Source organism: Trichoderma atroviride, chromosome 3, assembly GCF_020647795.1.
Source record: "Trichoderma atroviride chromosome 3, complete sequence".
Taxonomy (NCBI): Eukaryota; Fungi; Ascomycota; class Sordariomycetes; order Hypocreales; family Hypocreaceae; genus Trichoderma; species Trichoderma atroviride.
Window position 1 is genome coordinate 2,872,268 of NC_089402.1, and position 13,822 is coordinate 2,886,089.

Genomic DNA, 13,822 nt, shown 5'->3' on the forward strand with positions numbered 1-13,822 from the left:
TTGTTTTCTACAGATTCCGGAGGAAAAGGATAAGTAGCCCGAATCACGCAGATTTATGGATGAAGCGACTTTGATACGAGACCAGAACGCATTACATAAGAAATAAGACGGCCTTTCTCAAAAAGGTCACGTAGCAATTCAGCGGCTAAATACCTGGTTGTTAGCTATGGCAGCCTTTTCCTAACGAAAAAGATTATCACTTGGTACTTGTGGAATCTATTAGTCGCTTCACGATGTAAGTGGTTTTCCGTATGAACAATTAAAAACCCTATCTATATACCTATTTATCCTAACCGTCCTTTTCCATCCAGCCGAGACCTGGTTCAACCCTGAACCTATTATAAAAAGCTATTAAATCAGAGGAGCAGGAAAATCAGCATCCTCAACGAAACAAAATATACATATATACGAGCACGTGTTCTTTCTTTTTTTTTTCTTTCCTTTTTTTCATGAGTATGCTTGTGTTTGTTGCAGCTTTCACTCAACCATCTCTCCAATAAAGGGCTTTCTTCCAAACACCACGAAAATGGGCATATAAGCGTGTACACGTGGGTCGAGAATTTCTTCCCGGACTCTGACGAGTGATAGCTAGGTAGGGCAATAAGTCAGCATAATAATGGTGAAGTGAGGGGATTCCGAGTCTACAAACCTCAATTTCGTCTTGAGTACGGCCATACGCTCTATTCATGAGTTGGGTGGAAAACCCGTTCAACCCCTGCGAGAAATTTTGTCCCCACATCCAGCCCAGGTCCTTGAGCCGCTCATCCCTTGGCCACGCGTTGAGCGGTAGTCTAAAGACAAGCTGTTCCACGTCGACGAAGCCTACCCTCTCGAACATTTCCTTTAGGCTGGAGCCCAACGTTGCAGGACGATTCAGTTTCTCGCAGGCATCTCTCATTTCCTGGAACCATGTACACATGGGGCCGTCGGGGTCCATGGTGCCGTCATCGCAGCAGAAAAAGGCTTCGGTTTCCTGTGCCTCGAACCAGCCGCCAGGTTCGAGCGCGTCAAAGGCCTGCTGGGCAACTTGCTCCTCGAAGGAGCTCCAGCAGCCGGCCGTGAGCCGAGTGTGTATATAGCCAAACTTATCCGAGTAACTCCACGGCTCCGATCTACAAGATTGAGCATCGGGTTAGTGGGGAGGGGGGGCGAGTTTCATGGCGCGTCTGTTGGTTGGTTGGGCCACTTACGAGTCTTCAACGTAGAATTCAACGTTTGGAGGTACCATGTCTGGTTGGATCGGGGACAGGTCCGTGCCAACAACCCGCGATGAAGGAAATAAGTCGCCCATCTCGACGGCCCAGTCCCCCACACCGGTAGCGATGTCGAGAATGAATTGCGGAGGATCCGATGGCGAGAGCGGGGCAAAATAGAGCCTATCGTCGAATAGTCTCTTGATGATGGGCCCTTGAAGCGCCAGGCGCTCTTGTTCCGTGAGGTCATTAGGATAAACGTATGCTGAGCATCACAAACAGCCGTTGTCAGTTTGATCCGGAGTCGAGCTGCCAGGATAAGGGCGAGGTGTCTTACAGCCCGCATGGTAAGCGTGATAGGTGCGGCCGAATTCTTCGGGATAGTCCAGCACGCTGCTTGATAGAGATTCATCGTCGTCTCTGCGCACGGGACACGCGGGTAAGTCAGAGTCCAGCAGCGCAACTGAATGTCTCACAAGACGCTTACATCATTCTCATGGCGAACTGCTGCGGCAGAGAGTCAGTACATGAATGCTCGAGCATATGGCAGCGTGGCGGGATCTGGCGGCGCGGCAACCTACATCCGGCTCAATGGCATCGTGGAAGTCAAAGGTGAACTGGAAGTCCCTGAGATCCGGCAGAGCATTGCGCTCGCCATGTCTACGTAGAGAGTTGGGCGGCACTCCCATCTTTTCTTGCGAGGTTCGAGGTGTGTGGTTGATTCAGACGTTGCGATGAGGGTCAACGGACGCCGCCGCAAGGACGGTCCTTTAAACCAGTCGAGCTGAAAGCCGGCTAGCAAAGTACCCAGGCCAGGATCGAAGACTTAACTCCACTAGGGAGAGAGGCTAGTCGAAAGATGGCGCCCGCTACTTGTTCTCGAGGCCTAAGGCTCAAAGAAAGACGGATCGGCTCTAGTCATTGCCCTCGGCAAAGTCTCCTGGCGTCTAGTTCTTCCAGCGGTATTGCATTGTCCGCACCGGCAGTGGCGAATTGGGGCTGTTCACATCGCCAACTGAGAGCCAACGGCGGCGTGGTGTCTGGAAGATGATGCTCACCCGCAATTGGGTGCTTGGATAGCGCATCCGCTGAGCAGGGGTCGATCGGCTTTACATCAGACTCCCGCCGCCGAGAGACTCCACTCTGGCAATGGCACCAAGCAATTTTACACCGCTGGAGTGCTGTTAAAGGGGCTAATCCTTCAGATTGGTAACCAATGAGAGACTGTCAGCGTCCTGTTGGCACATGTCACAGATGCACAAGTGTGGACTGTAACCCGAGAAATTGGGATGGTGAATTACCTAAGACGGCTCTCATCTGCTTGTGGCTTGCGATGACTTTTTACCAGATTGCGTTTTACTCTGTGACGGGTACTGGGTACTGGGGACAGGGCTAGCATACATTGAGTTAGGGGCACGTTCTGCGTATGTATGGCTCATGTTGTGTTATCTCTCTATTCGTCATCAACAAGCGTCAACCTCCCTTTGACCTTCATGCTGCCCTTGTTCGTAAAACCTATCAAGAATTCTCGGACAACACGAACATCATCTGGCGTTGTATCAACCAACTCTAGATTAAACCGGCGTACAAAAGCTGCAACGGTGAGAAACAATTCCATGTAAGCAAGACTAGAGCTGTGGTCAGCAAAGGGCAGAGCAGGCTATATCACTCGGCATCACATGGGTGAAGTTATAATTACTTGATTCCTATGCAGTTTCTGCTTCCTTTGGTGAAAGACGCTAGATGCTTTTTGAGATTCTGACCTCTCTCGGCCGCTTCAATCCATCTCTCGGGGCGGAAGGCGTCGGGGTCCGGGAAGAGTGTCTCGTCCTTGTGGACGAAATAGGAGGCACTGCTCATTGGAGTCTTCGGCATAATATTAGACAAATCAAGCATACCGAGATGAGAGGGGAGGGTTATTAGGCGTTTATCGCTTACTCCTGGTGGAATAACATAGTTCTTGTATGTTAGAGTCTCTGTCGGCGCAACGCGCGTGTACCTGCCTAGTACTGGGGAGCCCATACGCAGGGATTCGCTGATGAAAGCATCCTAGTGGTATAGTTATAAGCAACTATTTCTTCCGGCCAGGGGGGGGGGATATTCTTTTCACATACTAGATAAGGTAGGCGCTCGAGCTCAATCCAGGTCGGTGTGCTGTCCGGCGTAGGCATCAGCTGTTTCAGCTCCGCCTGCAGCTTGTCCCTCACCGCATTATCCCGGGCGAGGTGGTAGAAAGCCACAGTTAGCACAGTCGCTGTTGTTTCCGTTCCGGCACCAATGATGCCAAACGCTTCATCTCTCTGCCGATGGAAAGTTCTTTCTTGCGGCGGGATGCTCGGATCCGCCAGGGTGGCAAGCATCGACTTCCTCTTCCCTGTCGCAATGCCCTTCCGCGCATACTCTAAGAAGGATTCGAGGAATTCAAATAGTCCCGCTTTTCCCGGCATAAGGATAGACAGTGTCCGTGGCGAGAGATGAGTCGATAGGGTTACTAGCCAGGGGAAAAATCGGGAAACGTGAGTAAAGCTCGCCGCATCCGCAGTGGCTAAGCGGACATCGTTGCGGAAATCAGGGTCCTCTATGAATCCCCAGTGCTTGCCACAGCAGTAGGACGTGATAACATCGGATGTTAGCGCCGAGAAAGCATCATCAATGGGTACTGTAGCTTGGGCAATCCGAAATCCATCCAGGCGTTTCATGAGGGCCTGGACTCGCTCATTCATCATTTCTGAAAGCTCCAAGACGGAACGCCGCGAAAAAAAATCCTTCAAAATACCTCGACGGAGGTGGTGAAGCTCATGGCTCACACATGCCACCATGGAGCCAGGCAAAGCATACGTAGGCACGAACTGGGGGTCCTTCTCCCTCTTTCGGCTACTTGAAGCATAGATTTCATCATAGAAGGTGGGATCGCTAATGTGAATCTCACGAGGGTTGATGCGAATTATGGGTCCTATGTCATCCGCCCTTTAGTAGAGTCACTTGAAGAGAGCTGCAGAACGCGCCTAACCGTATTTCTGGTGCATCTTCTCCATTTCAAATAAATATTTGCCCGAAAGAATGACATTGTAGTAGAATTCATAGAGATGTGAGCATGCCGCCAGCTTTGGGCCGGGAATATGGGACAGCGGGTGGAAGTAAAGGCGATAGATGGTCTTGATGCTGATATAAGCGCCCAAAGCTGCGATGGCAACCCAGAGACGGAGTATATCCTCCATCACGACGATGGCGTTGCCGTATAACTCTCGAATTCTATGCGTGTCAACAATGACGGCCTGTTGGGTAGCCAACGGCAAGAAACCGAAAAAGTGGCCTGATTATCGCGGGTTTGAGGGTGTATAAACTGCCCGATACGGACGTGTAGTTGCGCAGATCTTGTTCACCTGGGTGAATCGAAGAAGCTTTTTGTAGAGGTCTATCACACGTGCCACCGTCGCAAAAAGGAAAGCACAGAGTTGGTGATATCACAGAAACCATGCTGAGCCGGGGGTTTTCAGCAAAGCGGGATTTTATTTATGACAGCCTTGGCTTGGCCAGCGCTAATGCAGCCTTCAGCTCTCGAACCGCGATAATACGTAGCTAATCTATGGAAATCGTTTATAAACGTGTTCTCTACTTGAATGCGACCCGTCCATGCATGAAACTTACCCTGCCTAGGCATGGTTACATGCATGCATGACCAAAACGAAAAATCGTGCAGAAGGTGCGCCAATATTTACTCACAGGCATGCAGCTGGAAGCCAATCAGAAGGACCAGGCCCTCCACAATGGCTCCGAAAAGCCATGAAAAGATATCGTAATTGTACAGCCACCCTTCGGTGATGACATTTCGGTTCTTTGGGGTTTTCGGGACACATGAATATCTAGCCAGAGGCCAATCATGTCGTTCCATATGAACCAGGTACATGTGCCGTCACATCAACTGACCACGAGAAATGTTACTTGTACGATACACTACTATGCCTTGGTTCTCACCTGATCTAGCTCGAGGCTATCACAGAGCAATCCTGTTGATTTCGGCTTCATGAATCCATCTTCAAGCTGTAGATGTCCGGTGAGCAGAGTCCTTCCGAGCCTCTGGGCGTACTTGACCCCGCAGATGTTGTCCGACCTCCCGTATGGAGAACTAGTAATCATGGATGGAGAACGAGTTACGAGGGTCAACCAACATGCGTTTGCATTGCTGATAACGCAAGGCTAGCTGGCCAATGGCGAACTTGGAAGTGCTACTGATCCATCTTGCTAAACAACGATGTCCATAACCCGTCTGCCGCGGTGTGATCGAGAGAAGCCGCCGGCAGAGACGGTTCCCCGCCGTCATGCCACTATTCAAGCGTTATATAAGTAGCCCGCAGTTGCCCGCATTAATGCGCAGAGCAGGCAGAAACATTACTTTTTTTTAAATCATATTCACTCAAGTCTAATTATATAAAAGAATGTCCAAGTCAAGAAATCGTGTTGCTCTTTGGCCTCCCAAGGGCCAGTCTTGGAGCGGTGTCACACTGGATGATGCCAACCTCGCGGTATGCCAGTCATGCAAGATCAGTGTCTGCTGGGAGGGCGTGGGGGTCTGTGTTGGATGTGCCTCCGGGCTTCAAAGGCCCCTCCCCAGCAAGTTCTTGAGGAAGCTGCGCGAAGAGCTTGCGTGCCGTGACGACACCGTAGCACTGCGGTCCTTGGATGGAAGTGGACGAGTCGTGCATCACGGAGGGGTGGAGCGGCCCGGAAGGTGTGAAGACAAGTCCCGCAGGGCTGATCTGTGCGACACCATCTCGCTGTACGCCTTGAAAAACGGTTGGGCATCCTGGGCGCTTGACAATGCTGCGAAGCAGTTGCGCGAGCCCGAAGGGTCAGATGCTGCTGCCATTGGTGCGTATAAGCGCCAGCAGCCCATCGAAGACGACGCCGGGCCTATGAGACACTGGTGTTCCTGCGGCAATCGGAAGCACGAATCGAGCGGCCAGTCGCAGGCGGTGCTGATCGAGGTGGCCATTGCCAAGTTGACGGGCCAACCCGAGGAGGCGTCTGCAAGCCAGCTCAGAGCATCGGCCAAGAAGCGCAGATCGTTGAAGAACCAGCCCGTTGAGACGGCGAGACAACTGAGGTCGGCCACCAGACGGATTAAAGCATCCAAGAGCCAGCCTGGAGCTGCAAATGGCACTTCAAATGGCGCTCCAAAGCCAGAGAAGGAATCATCTCGAGCTCTCACAAAGGAAAAAATCGACTTTGCATATGAGCGCGCCATGTGGTCGGGAGCGACGCCGGAAATCTTCGCGGATATAATGTGGCTGGCCGGGCCGGGCCGCAGTCACATCGCTAAAGAAGGCGGCCAGGCCAGCAAGGAAATCGCCAAGGGCGCGCGTGGCTCTGTCGAGACGGTGCTGCTGCACTATTTCTTCTTGAACAACCACGTCAACACGCTGGAGCAAGGCCTGGAGCTGTTGCTGCTCGGCGTCTATCTCACGGCCCTGGACCACGGCCTTGTCCGGGACAGCGACTTCACGGACTTTGCCGGCGACCTTGCGCGCCATGCGAACCTGGGGCGCTTCACCTTTTCCTTCATCGAGCTGCTTGTCCACTTTGGACCGTCCATCCTGGACTGGCACGCCGGATGCATCTCGACGCTGGGCCTGATGCGAGGCCTGGAGCTGCGCTCTTGGGCGTTTGGAGTTCAGTGGGATGTCTTCATGCACTACGAGCTTGGCAGCGAGGAGGACTGGCAGGAGAAGCTCCCGCCGTGGATGTGCGTCGCAGCAGCTCTCGGCCACGACGTGGGTGATCTCTGCGCAGACACCCGGCTGGGCTCTACGGACAACTGCTACTTTGCGGTGGGCGCCGTGGCTGGATACGAGGGTGTCGCGGCCTGCATGGACATCTTGTGCGATGCGCTCGAAGCAGTCGTGCTCCGCGATACGCGCGGGACGATTGATATCGGCTGCGTCGCCGGCAGTGCCTGTGCCACCTTTGAGCGGTCTGGCGGAGACTTGTGTGCGTGCTCGGGCGATGAGACGAGTTCGCCGGACTCGTGCGAGGCCATGGGTCTGCTCTCCAACCTGTGCCGCGACCGTCGGATTCGCCCCGACGATGCGGCTGACCTGCTGGCTCTGAGGGATTCGGTGAGGCGGCGGTGTCAAGAGCTGCCCCGACCTAAGCGAGTCCGCACAGCCCATCTCGATCACGAAGAGCGCGAACAGGTTTATGCAGAGGCGTTGAGGGTCATGGGAACAGGCGAGAGCGGCAAGTCCGCCCATGCACGAATGCAGCTGGCGTACTCAAGCGCCGCCAAGGATATGTGCGGCCTCCTGCGGAGAAGAGCTGCTTATCTTCGCCAGCGCCTTGGATCAAGCAGGGATGTGCTGGACCTGAGCGGCGACTGTATGTGTGGTGGAGAGTGCAGCTTATGGTGAGGCTGGAGCTGAGATGGTGTACGATGCTGGGTGCTTCGATGAGGTGCCGGTTCATTCCTTAACAAGAGAGGGGTTGTAGGCTTACAATGAGTTGAAATGAATATAGACGAGTACACGTAGAACATGTTCCGATAACAGTTTCATTGGATCAATCATGAAATTCACAAGTTTCTTTGTTTCAATCAGAAGTCTATGTTGGCTGTCACTCATTGACAGGCTCGGTTTCCCCAATATAGTAAGAGGGACCAAATCAAAGGGAAAGCAATGAGCAAGTATACCTATCTCTAAAGAAGAAGCCATTAGTAAATGTATTTCCTTCTTACGTTACTGGAGCAGCCTGCATGTCTGTCCGTCTGCATCGCTATCACCAACATCTCTGGCACATAAGTGGGCAAGTTAACCTCCGTACAAGAAGCATTGGATCAGATGACCGTATCTAAAACAATTACATAATGGGATTGATCAGCGGGACGGGATTGCGCAATCTAGCTATTTGCCGAAGCTCTAGCCTTCTATAGTGGTAGAAAGATAACTTGGATTATATTCCAGATGAACTGTAGAACGAAGCCCTAGTGATAATGTATCTATACACTTACAGTAATAAACCATTATTATTTTCACATTTGATACAAGACGCTGCTCTATTCTACATATCAAAATGTTACCAATAACTCGGCCTCCGCTTGCTGCTCTGCGCTCCAAGATGGAGACATATCCCTGTACAACATTTCTCTCAAGAGAAGCGAAATTCCCATGGCTAGCGGCCTTTGCACTGCTCGAATTGGCATATTTGCGGAGTACGCCGGTCTCTGCGGAGTACGGAGTATACGATCTGGGAAATAGCTACGCCATCCCTGGCTTAAATGCGTATGTTGGCGGTAGTCAATATCGGCTATCTCTTATGACCCTACGAGAGTCTTCGCTTGATCGTAAGATAGCTTTGAACAATCTCGCCAACAGCCGAGATAACGACATCATTTCAACCTCGCTAGGCGCTTCTTTGCTTTACGATTTAACATCTTTAATCATTGTGCCGAATGCGTAAAATGGCGAATCAGAAGAGAAGAAGATATTAAGAAAGCTCCATTGAGAGCTTGTAAGATGAGACTACAATTTAATGCTAATACCATGTATTTCTGTTCTTCCATAACTCAACCCTGTAGAGGGTGTGCCTGCAAGAATTGTTCAGCCGCCCTCATCTCCTCAGCTGACGGCAAGTTGGTGATCATGAGATACAAAACATCCTATAAGATATTAGCAAAATGTTCTCATAAATGTTTTGAACGAAATTAAAAAATAATCTAATTCCAAAAAGCAATAGATCGAACACGTCAGAACGAACCTCGTTTATAAACTTCTTGATACCGCGAATCAGAGCCCCAGGTCCAACGGTCCCCAAGATAGTCGGCCCTCTTGCCTCTCTCCTGTCTGTTCTCCGTTCGCGTCGAGCGTCTCTTCTAGCACGTTTGCCTAGTCTCCGATCGCTCACGCCGCCGCCAATGGCGCCGCCCGTCAGCAAAGCGAAGAGGCTGCCACTGCTAGCCGGATGGTTGGGATCCGCGTAGCGCGAGTGAAACTCGGGCTTGACGCCCAACTGAGCAAGCTGGCTCTCTGGATGATCGTTGGCCCATTGAGCCTGAGCTCTTTTATCCATGTAGTCCATCGCAAACAGCATGCTGCGCTTCATGCCGTTGGGTTGCTTCTTTTCAGCATCTTCCACAGCCTGTCGTCCTTCAGGAGTGGCAGAGAGCTTGTCCAGAGTTGGAAACACCAACGGTGCCGACTCGGGCCACTCAAAGTTTGTGGTTCCGTGCGAAGCTTGCATTTTGTTACGGATTCCGCTGCTTCCTCCTGACCCTGACCCTGAAACATTCTGTGCAGCTTGATCAATGGTTGCGTCAAAGGTGACCTGCGTGACGACCTCGCCAGGCTTGCTCGGCTTCCAGGTCAAGATGATGGCTATCAGTCCAAGCGGACGGAAGAATTCGGCGTTCACTTTGTTCAGAAAGGCGTTCGTCTTGGAGCGGCTGTGTGCTTGGAGGCTCACTTGGGTGGTTACCTGTGCGGCGATGGAAACGGCAATTGTGATGGGTTCGGGAACGTGCTGTACGGCAACAGCTGCAAGATTGATGGCGTTGATCCATGGCGATGGGGCAGTTGCCAGATTGAGCTCTTTCATAAAGTCCATGAATGTCGTCTGGTCAATGCCCACGCTCTGTAGTAGCGGTGCATAAGCATGTATGAATCCACGAGCGCGGTCTCCTGGCCGCCGTTGCGGAAGGATCACAGGCATTGGTAGTTTCTGATAGTGGCCTGGTGGCAGCATATGATCCCGTACAAAGCCTTCAGCCATCGTATTGGCGTCAATGTCTTGTTCCATGACGGTAGCATAGTCGGGCGGTGGCTCCAGCTGTGATTGAGCAGCATCAAGGTTCCACGCTGCCTCTTCCAAATCTCGAGATGTCTCAGGGTCAACCTTTATGGGTCCATCATGTTCATCGCTATCTGAAGAGTCATACTCCTCGCTTTGGTGAGAGCCGTGGCGCTGCGGCTGCTCTCCATCATTCTCGGCCGACCTTGAGCTTTCTCCAGCTGTGGCAGCAGCTTCTTGGGCTTTCTTCTTCTCTTTGTGATTATGGTAGCTCTCAGAGGCCAGACCTATACCCGCCGCCACGCCTCTGACAAGGCCGCTCACCAGCCCTCTAGGTCTACCGTTCTGGGAGTGAGAGCTCGATGGCGATAAATTCCCATTTCCATCATCGTCATATTGGCCCCGATAGGCTCTTCCTCTTCTACCTCTGGGTTGCAGATACCTAATGGAGAATTAGAATTATCTCGTGATATAGTTATACTTTGATCCTCAGTCCACTTATACACACCCATTGTAATCATCATTGCCCGACATGTTTGTTGGTTATCCGCAATTATCATAAACCTTGGATTTGGATTTGTTAACATCAAATATTCGATCAACGACCCCTTTATTTCAAGACAAATAGGAAGTGGCTGAATGATTGACAGAATCCGATACCTTAAATAGGAGTGGCTATGTTCGAATCCTTCTTGTCTACACGCGTAAATAGTTCGCGGCGAAGCTCTTACGCGGATCAAGCGGCACATATTGCGGGGTACATGCCAATCGAAACGATTACTCGTTTTGGTATGCGCCAGTGACGTGACGCTATTTAGTGTTTTGGTATTAATCTTCGAATGAAGGTTAAATATTATTCTCGAAGAGATTCGGCAGTGCGTTGATTACTTGTGTAAGTGGATAGGTAACCAGTATCAAGAACAATTCCTCCTTCTCTTTAATAATTGCTGTTCATCATTACCTTTTATGACAAACTCGCGATGCTAAATTCGTTACTAGATGATATCGTTGTTATATCTGGCTTGCTAGGAATATACGCCTTGCACTAGATCTGCAACTAAGGAATTCGCCAACTATGTATTTCGCAGGATTTAGAGCGCTTAGGGGCAAATACTAAATAACTCACTGTAAAAAGCCTGTTTCCAAGGCTCTAATGCTCTGCAACTACATGTGCCCGCCCATTGTCCAAACAACTGCCAGAACTAGGAATTCACATTGAGCCTATCAGCACTAAAAGGTCTCTCACTAGCATTAATGGCTTTAGAACCTGTCATCTATTGTTGCCTGACCCACGACAGCCACAGTCCCTCAACGTCTTTCAATTCTGACGACTTATCGGCGAGTACCCGGAATCGTGTAAAAGTAAAAGTCAAACGAAAGAGATAAAGCGGCATATATCGTGGTAGCCTAGAGATCGTTCCCAAAATGGTGCAACAATAAGATAGTTATAAGACACACAAATATATATCAAGCTTATAGATTACCAGAAATTATATTATTCGGTCATCAAAAGAGACTCTATTTCGAGAAGTAATGCTGAAAGTATGTCGATCTGTCATCCTGCTGTTTATTCAGGTGTTTTCAGATACAGTTGATACCACTTGCTCCCCGCCTTTTTCCAGACTATTCGTGGTAGATTCCTTGTCCGCGAGCCCATATTCTGTGGAATGGCTTTTGCGAAGTTCAACATGTTTCTCAATAAAGGTGCATAAAAATCCCAATACAGAAATAGATGTGACAATCCACCAGACTACCCTGAGAGCCCTTACATAAATATTAATTACCTGATCTCGGCTAGGCTCTGGTAAGTCGGATATGCCACCATGTTGTACCGCAGCATACGCGTATGCACCACCATCTATAAGCAAATTGCGTATTGTTTGGTCGCTGACAGAATCGATGTGAGAGTTGATTTCTCCATTGAAAGCGATAGAAGCCATGGTAGCACCCCAAACAAGCCCAAATGACCGCACAAAGGAATAGGTACCGGTCGCAACGGCCACATCTGACTCGGGAAGCGCCGCCAGTGTAGAAGGCAATGTGGCTGTGAAGATGATGCCAGTACCACCCGAAGCAATTACTTGATAGCCAATACACGCCGCTCGAGAGGAATTTTCATCCAATGTCGAGAACAAGCCAATGCCGATGGCACTGAGTGCGAATCCTAACCAATGCAGAGGTATATATAGACCAGTCTTGGACATGAAGACTCCGGCCATTCCACCAAACGGCATGATGGCGAGAGCAAAAGCCAAGAAATAAACACCTGACATCAAAGGCGTTACTCCCTTCACTCCCTGGAAATAGACGGGTAAGAAATAGTTGACGGCTTGGAGGATAACTGCTCCTAGAAAGATGATGATGAACCCCCCCAGACGATGTTCGGTGCTTGAATAGCCGAGGCGGCATGCTTGGTTCTCGACAAATTGACGAGGCTTGATGTATATGGAATGTGATCCAGCCAAGGACTCCAAGGACAAGTGGCAAGATTATCCTCCAAGATTTCCACGGATAGCCACGCGTGCCGCCCATAATCAGCCCAAAGAATATGCTTACCATGGACGGGACGAAGATGGCGTTGCCGAGGAAGTCAACTCGAGCGAGAGCATGGCGCCAGGTTGGGCTGCGCTTATATTTGACGTTGAGAATGAGGACAATGGCGAGAAAACCAAGTCCCGATGCTGGGAGGTTCAACCAAAATATCCATCTCCAATTCTTCAATGCCAGCGCACCACCAATGATAGGCCCAATAGTCGTTCCAATGGCTGCAGTGGAAAGGATGGCACTCAGGTAAGGGCCGCGATGCCTGGGAGGGACCATGTCGCAAACAATGATGTCGGAGAGCACATAAAGCCCTCCTGAGCCGAGACCCTGGATGGTTCGAGCAGCGATAAGCATCCCAGGACTCTGGGCACCACCGGCGAGCCCACTGCCTATGGCAAATAGAGCGATGGCAAAGATCATGGGATTCTTCCGGCCAAATATGTCGGAGATTTGTCCAAAGAGTGGCTGCGGCACCGTCGACGTAAAGAGAAATGAATTGACGATCCAAACGTACTCTTTACTACCGCCAATGTCGCGCGTGATGGTTGGTAGGGAAGTGGTGACGATGGTGGCATCGATGGCAGAAATGAAGGATAGCAGACATAGAACAAGGAAGACACACCACACTCGCCATGAGTGCTTGAACGTCTCCGGCTGGGCAACCTGAATTTCTTCCTCGTGCTTTTCTGTTGCTGATAGTTGGGCTTGGTCAACAGGAGCATCTGAGCTCATGATTCCACCGGACTCGGCCATCTTCGTAGCTTGCGGAGAACGGCTGCGATACGCAGGATACGATGTTTTGCCCTTTTTGGCTCCTGGTTCAAAGAAAGTATGTGGCTTTGCAGTATATAGAAAATAGCTGATTCGATATCGCGACTTCTTCGGTGGCGCGGACAGGTAGGATTACTACGGCCAATTCGTATGCAATGAACGAAGGCCCATATGCCGTTAACCCATCCAGACGCGCTCGGCAGGGCAACCTTTAGACTTGAAAGCTGTTGGTAATCATCCTATTTGCGATACATTTGACGCAATGTTACGCAGCGTGTGCGAGTTGGCTTAGTGAACTGTCCGACTACCTGCATTGCCCCAACATGACTTTCCTTACGATGCAACCAGTGCCACTCATTCCTCTGCATGTTCACCCGGCAGTCATTTGTTTTCAGTTGTCCATTGCTACGCTGCACTCTGTCGATCTTTGAACCATGTCTCACATCATGGACCAATCCTCCAGGGCCCTCGGCGAGACACAGGAGCTGGTTGTGTGACCGTGCGTCTAAGCTAACTTGGCCATCCAACCGTTTCTC

At 50.7% G+C, this 13,822-nt stretch overlaps 6 protein-coding genes across 7 annotated transcripts; 2 read left to right on the forward strand and 4 right to left on the reverse strand.

Annotated features, from left to right (window-relative positions):
* Nucleotides 1–237: 237 nt before the first annotated feature.
* On the reverse strand, nt 238–2,271 carry TrAtP1_006187 (uncharacterized protein). The gene is made up of 6 exons (XM_014082823.2): nt 1,775–2,271; nt 1,681–1,700; nt 1,531–1,613; nt 1,191–1,458; nt 650–1,112; nt 238–588 (listed from the first exon to the last, which is right to left on the reverse strand). The coding sequence occupies exons 1-6, from the start codon at nt 1,880–1,882 to the stop codon at nt 478–480; spliced, it is 1,053 nt and encodes a 350-aa protein (XP_013938298.1). The 5' UTR covers nt 1,883–2,271; the 3' UTR covers nt 238–477.
* TrAtP1_006188 (uncharacterized protein) lies at nt 2,269–4,710 on the reverse strand. 2 transcript variants are annotated; one of them, XM_014082824.2, is made up of 6 exons: nt 4,204–4,710; nt 3,308–4,146; nt 3,132–3,242; nt 2,893–3,059; nt 2,495–2,821; nt 2,269–2,392 (listed from the first exon to the last, which is right to left on the reverse strand). In XM_014082824.2, exons 1-5 carry the CDS (start codon nt 4,409–4,411, stop codon nt 2,647–2,649), a joined length of 1,500 nt encoding a protein of 499 aa, XP_013938299.1. In that variant the 5' UTR covers nt 4,412–4,710; the 3' UTR covers nt 2,269–2,392; nt 2,495–2,646. The 2 variants fall into 2 exon arrangements, with proteins under 2 accessions (XP_013938299.1, XP_065969101.1); XM_066113015.1 differs by having other exon boundaries at nt 2,495–3,059.
* A 919-nt stretch (nt 4,711–5,629) lies between these two features.
* Nucleotides 5,630–7,600, forward strand: TrAtP1_006189 (uncharacterized protein; the record flags this gene model as incomplete). Its single annotated transcript, XM_014082825.2, has 1 exon — nt 5,630–7,600. The coding sequence occupies one exon, from the start codon at nt 5,630–5,632 to the stop codon at nt 7,598–7,600; it is 1,971 nt and encodes a 656-aa protein (XP_013938300.1).
* A 658-nt stretch (nt 7,601–8,258) lies between these two features.
* On the forward strand, nt 8,259–8,645 carry TrAtP1_006190 (uncharacterized protein; the record flags this gene model as incomplete). Its single annotated transcript, XM_066113016.1, has 1 exon — nt 8,259–8,645. The coding sequence occupies one exon, from the start codon at nt 8,259–8,261 to the stop codon at nt 8,643–8,645; it is 387 nt and encodes a 128-aa protein (XP_065969102.1).
* Nucleotides 8,646–8,751: 106 nt separating this feature from the next.
* Nucleotides 8,752–10,505, reverse strand: TrAtP1_006191 (uncharacterized protein; the record flags this gene model as incomplete). The annotated part of the gene is made up of 3 exons (XM_066113017.1): nt 8,752–8,844; nt 8,943–10,413; nt 10,480–10,505. 3 exons carry the CDS (start codon nt 10,503–10,505, stop codon nt 8,752–8,754), a joined length of 1,590 nt encoding a protein of 529 aa, XP_065969103.1.
* A 1,037-nt stretch (nt 10,506–11,542) lies between these two features.
* Nucleotides 11,543–13,268, reverse strand: TrAtP1_006192 (uncharacterized protein; the record flags this gene model as incomplete). Its single annotated transcript, XM_066113018.1, has 2 exons — nt 11,543–12,268; nt 12,528–13,268. The coding sequence occupies 2 exons, from the start codon at nt 13,266–13,268 to the stop codon at nt 11,543–11,545; spliced, it is 1,467 nt and encodes a 488-aa protein (XP_065969104.1).
* Nucleotides 13,269–13,822: the final 554 nt, after the last annotated feature.

Coding starts and splice junctions, on each gene's coding strand:
- TrAtP1_006187 (XM_014082823.2), bottom strand. CDS start 1,882: ATGGGAGTGCCGCCCAACTCTCTACGTAGACATGGCGAGCGCAATGCT. Junction 1,701..1,774: donor ACGATGCCATTGAGCCGGAT/GTAGGTTGCCGC, acceptor TCTCTGCCGCAG/CAGTTCGCCATGAGAATGAT. Junction 589..649: donor GTACTCAAGACGAAATTGAG/GTTTGTAGACTC, acceptor TGCCCTACCTAG/CTATCACTCGTCAGAGTCCG.
- TrAtP1_006188 (XM_014082824.2), bottom strand. CDS start 4,411: ATGGAGGATATACTCCGTCTCTGGGTTGCCATCGCAGCTTTGGGCGCT. Junction 4,147..4,203: donor GAAGATGCACCAGAAATACG/GTTAGGCGCGTT, acceptor CGGATGACATAG/GACCCATAATTCGCATCAAC. Junction 2,822..2,892: donor AGAAACTGCATAGGAATCAA/GTAATTATAACT, acceptor CCACAGCTCTAG/TCTTGCTTACATGGAATTGT.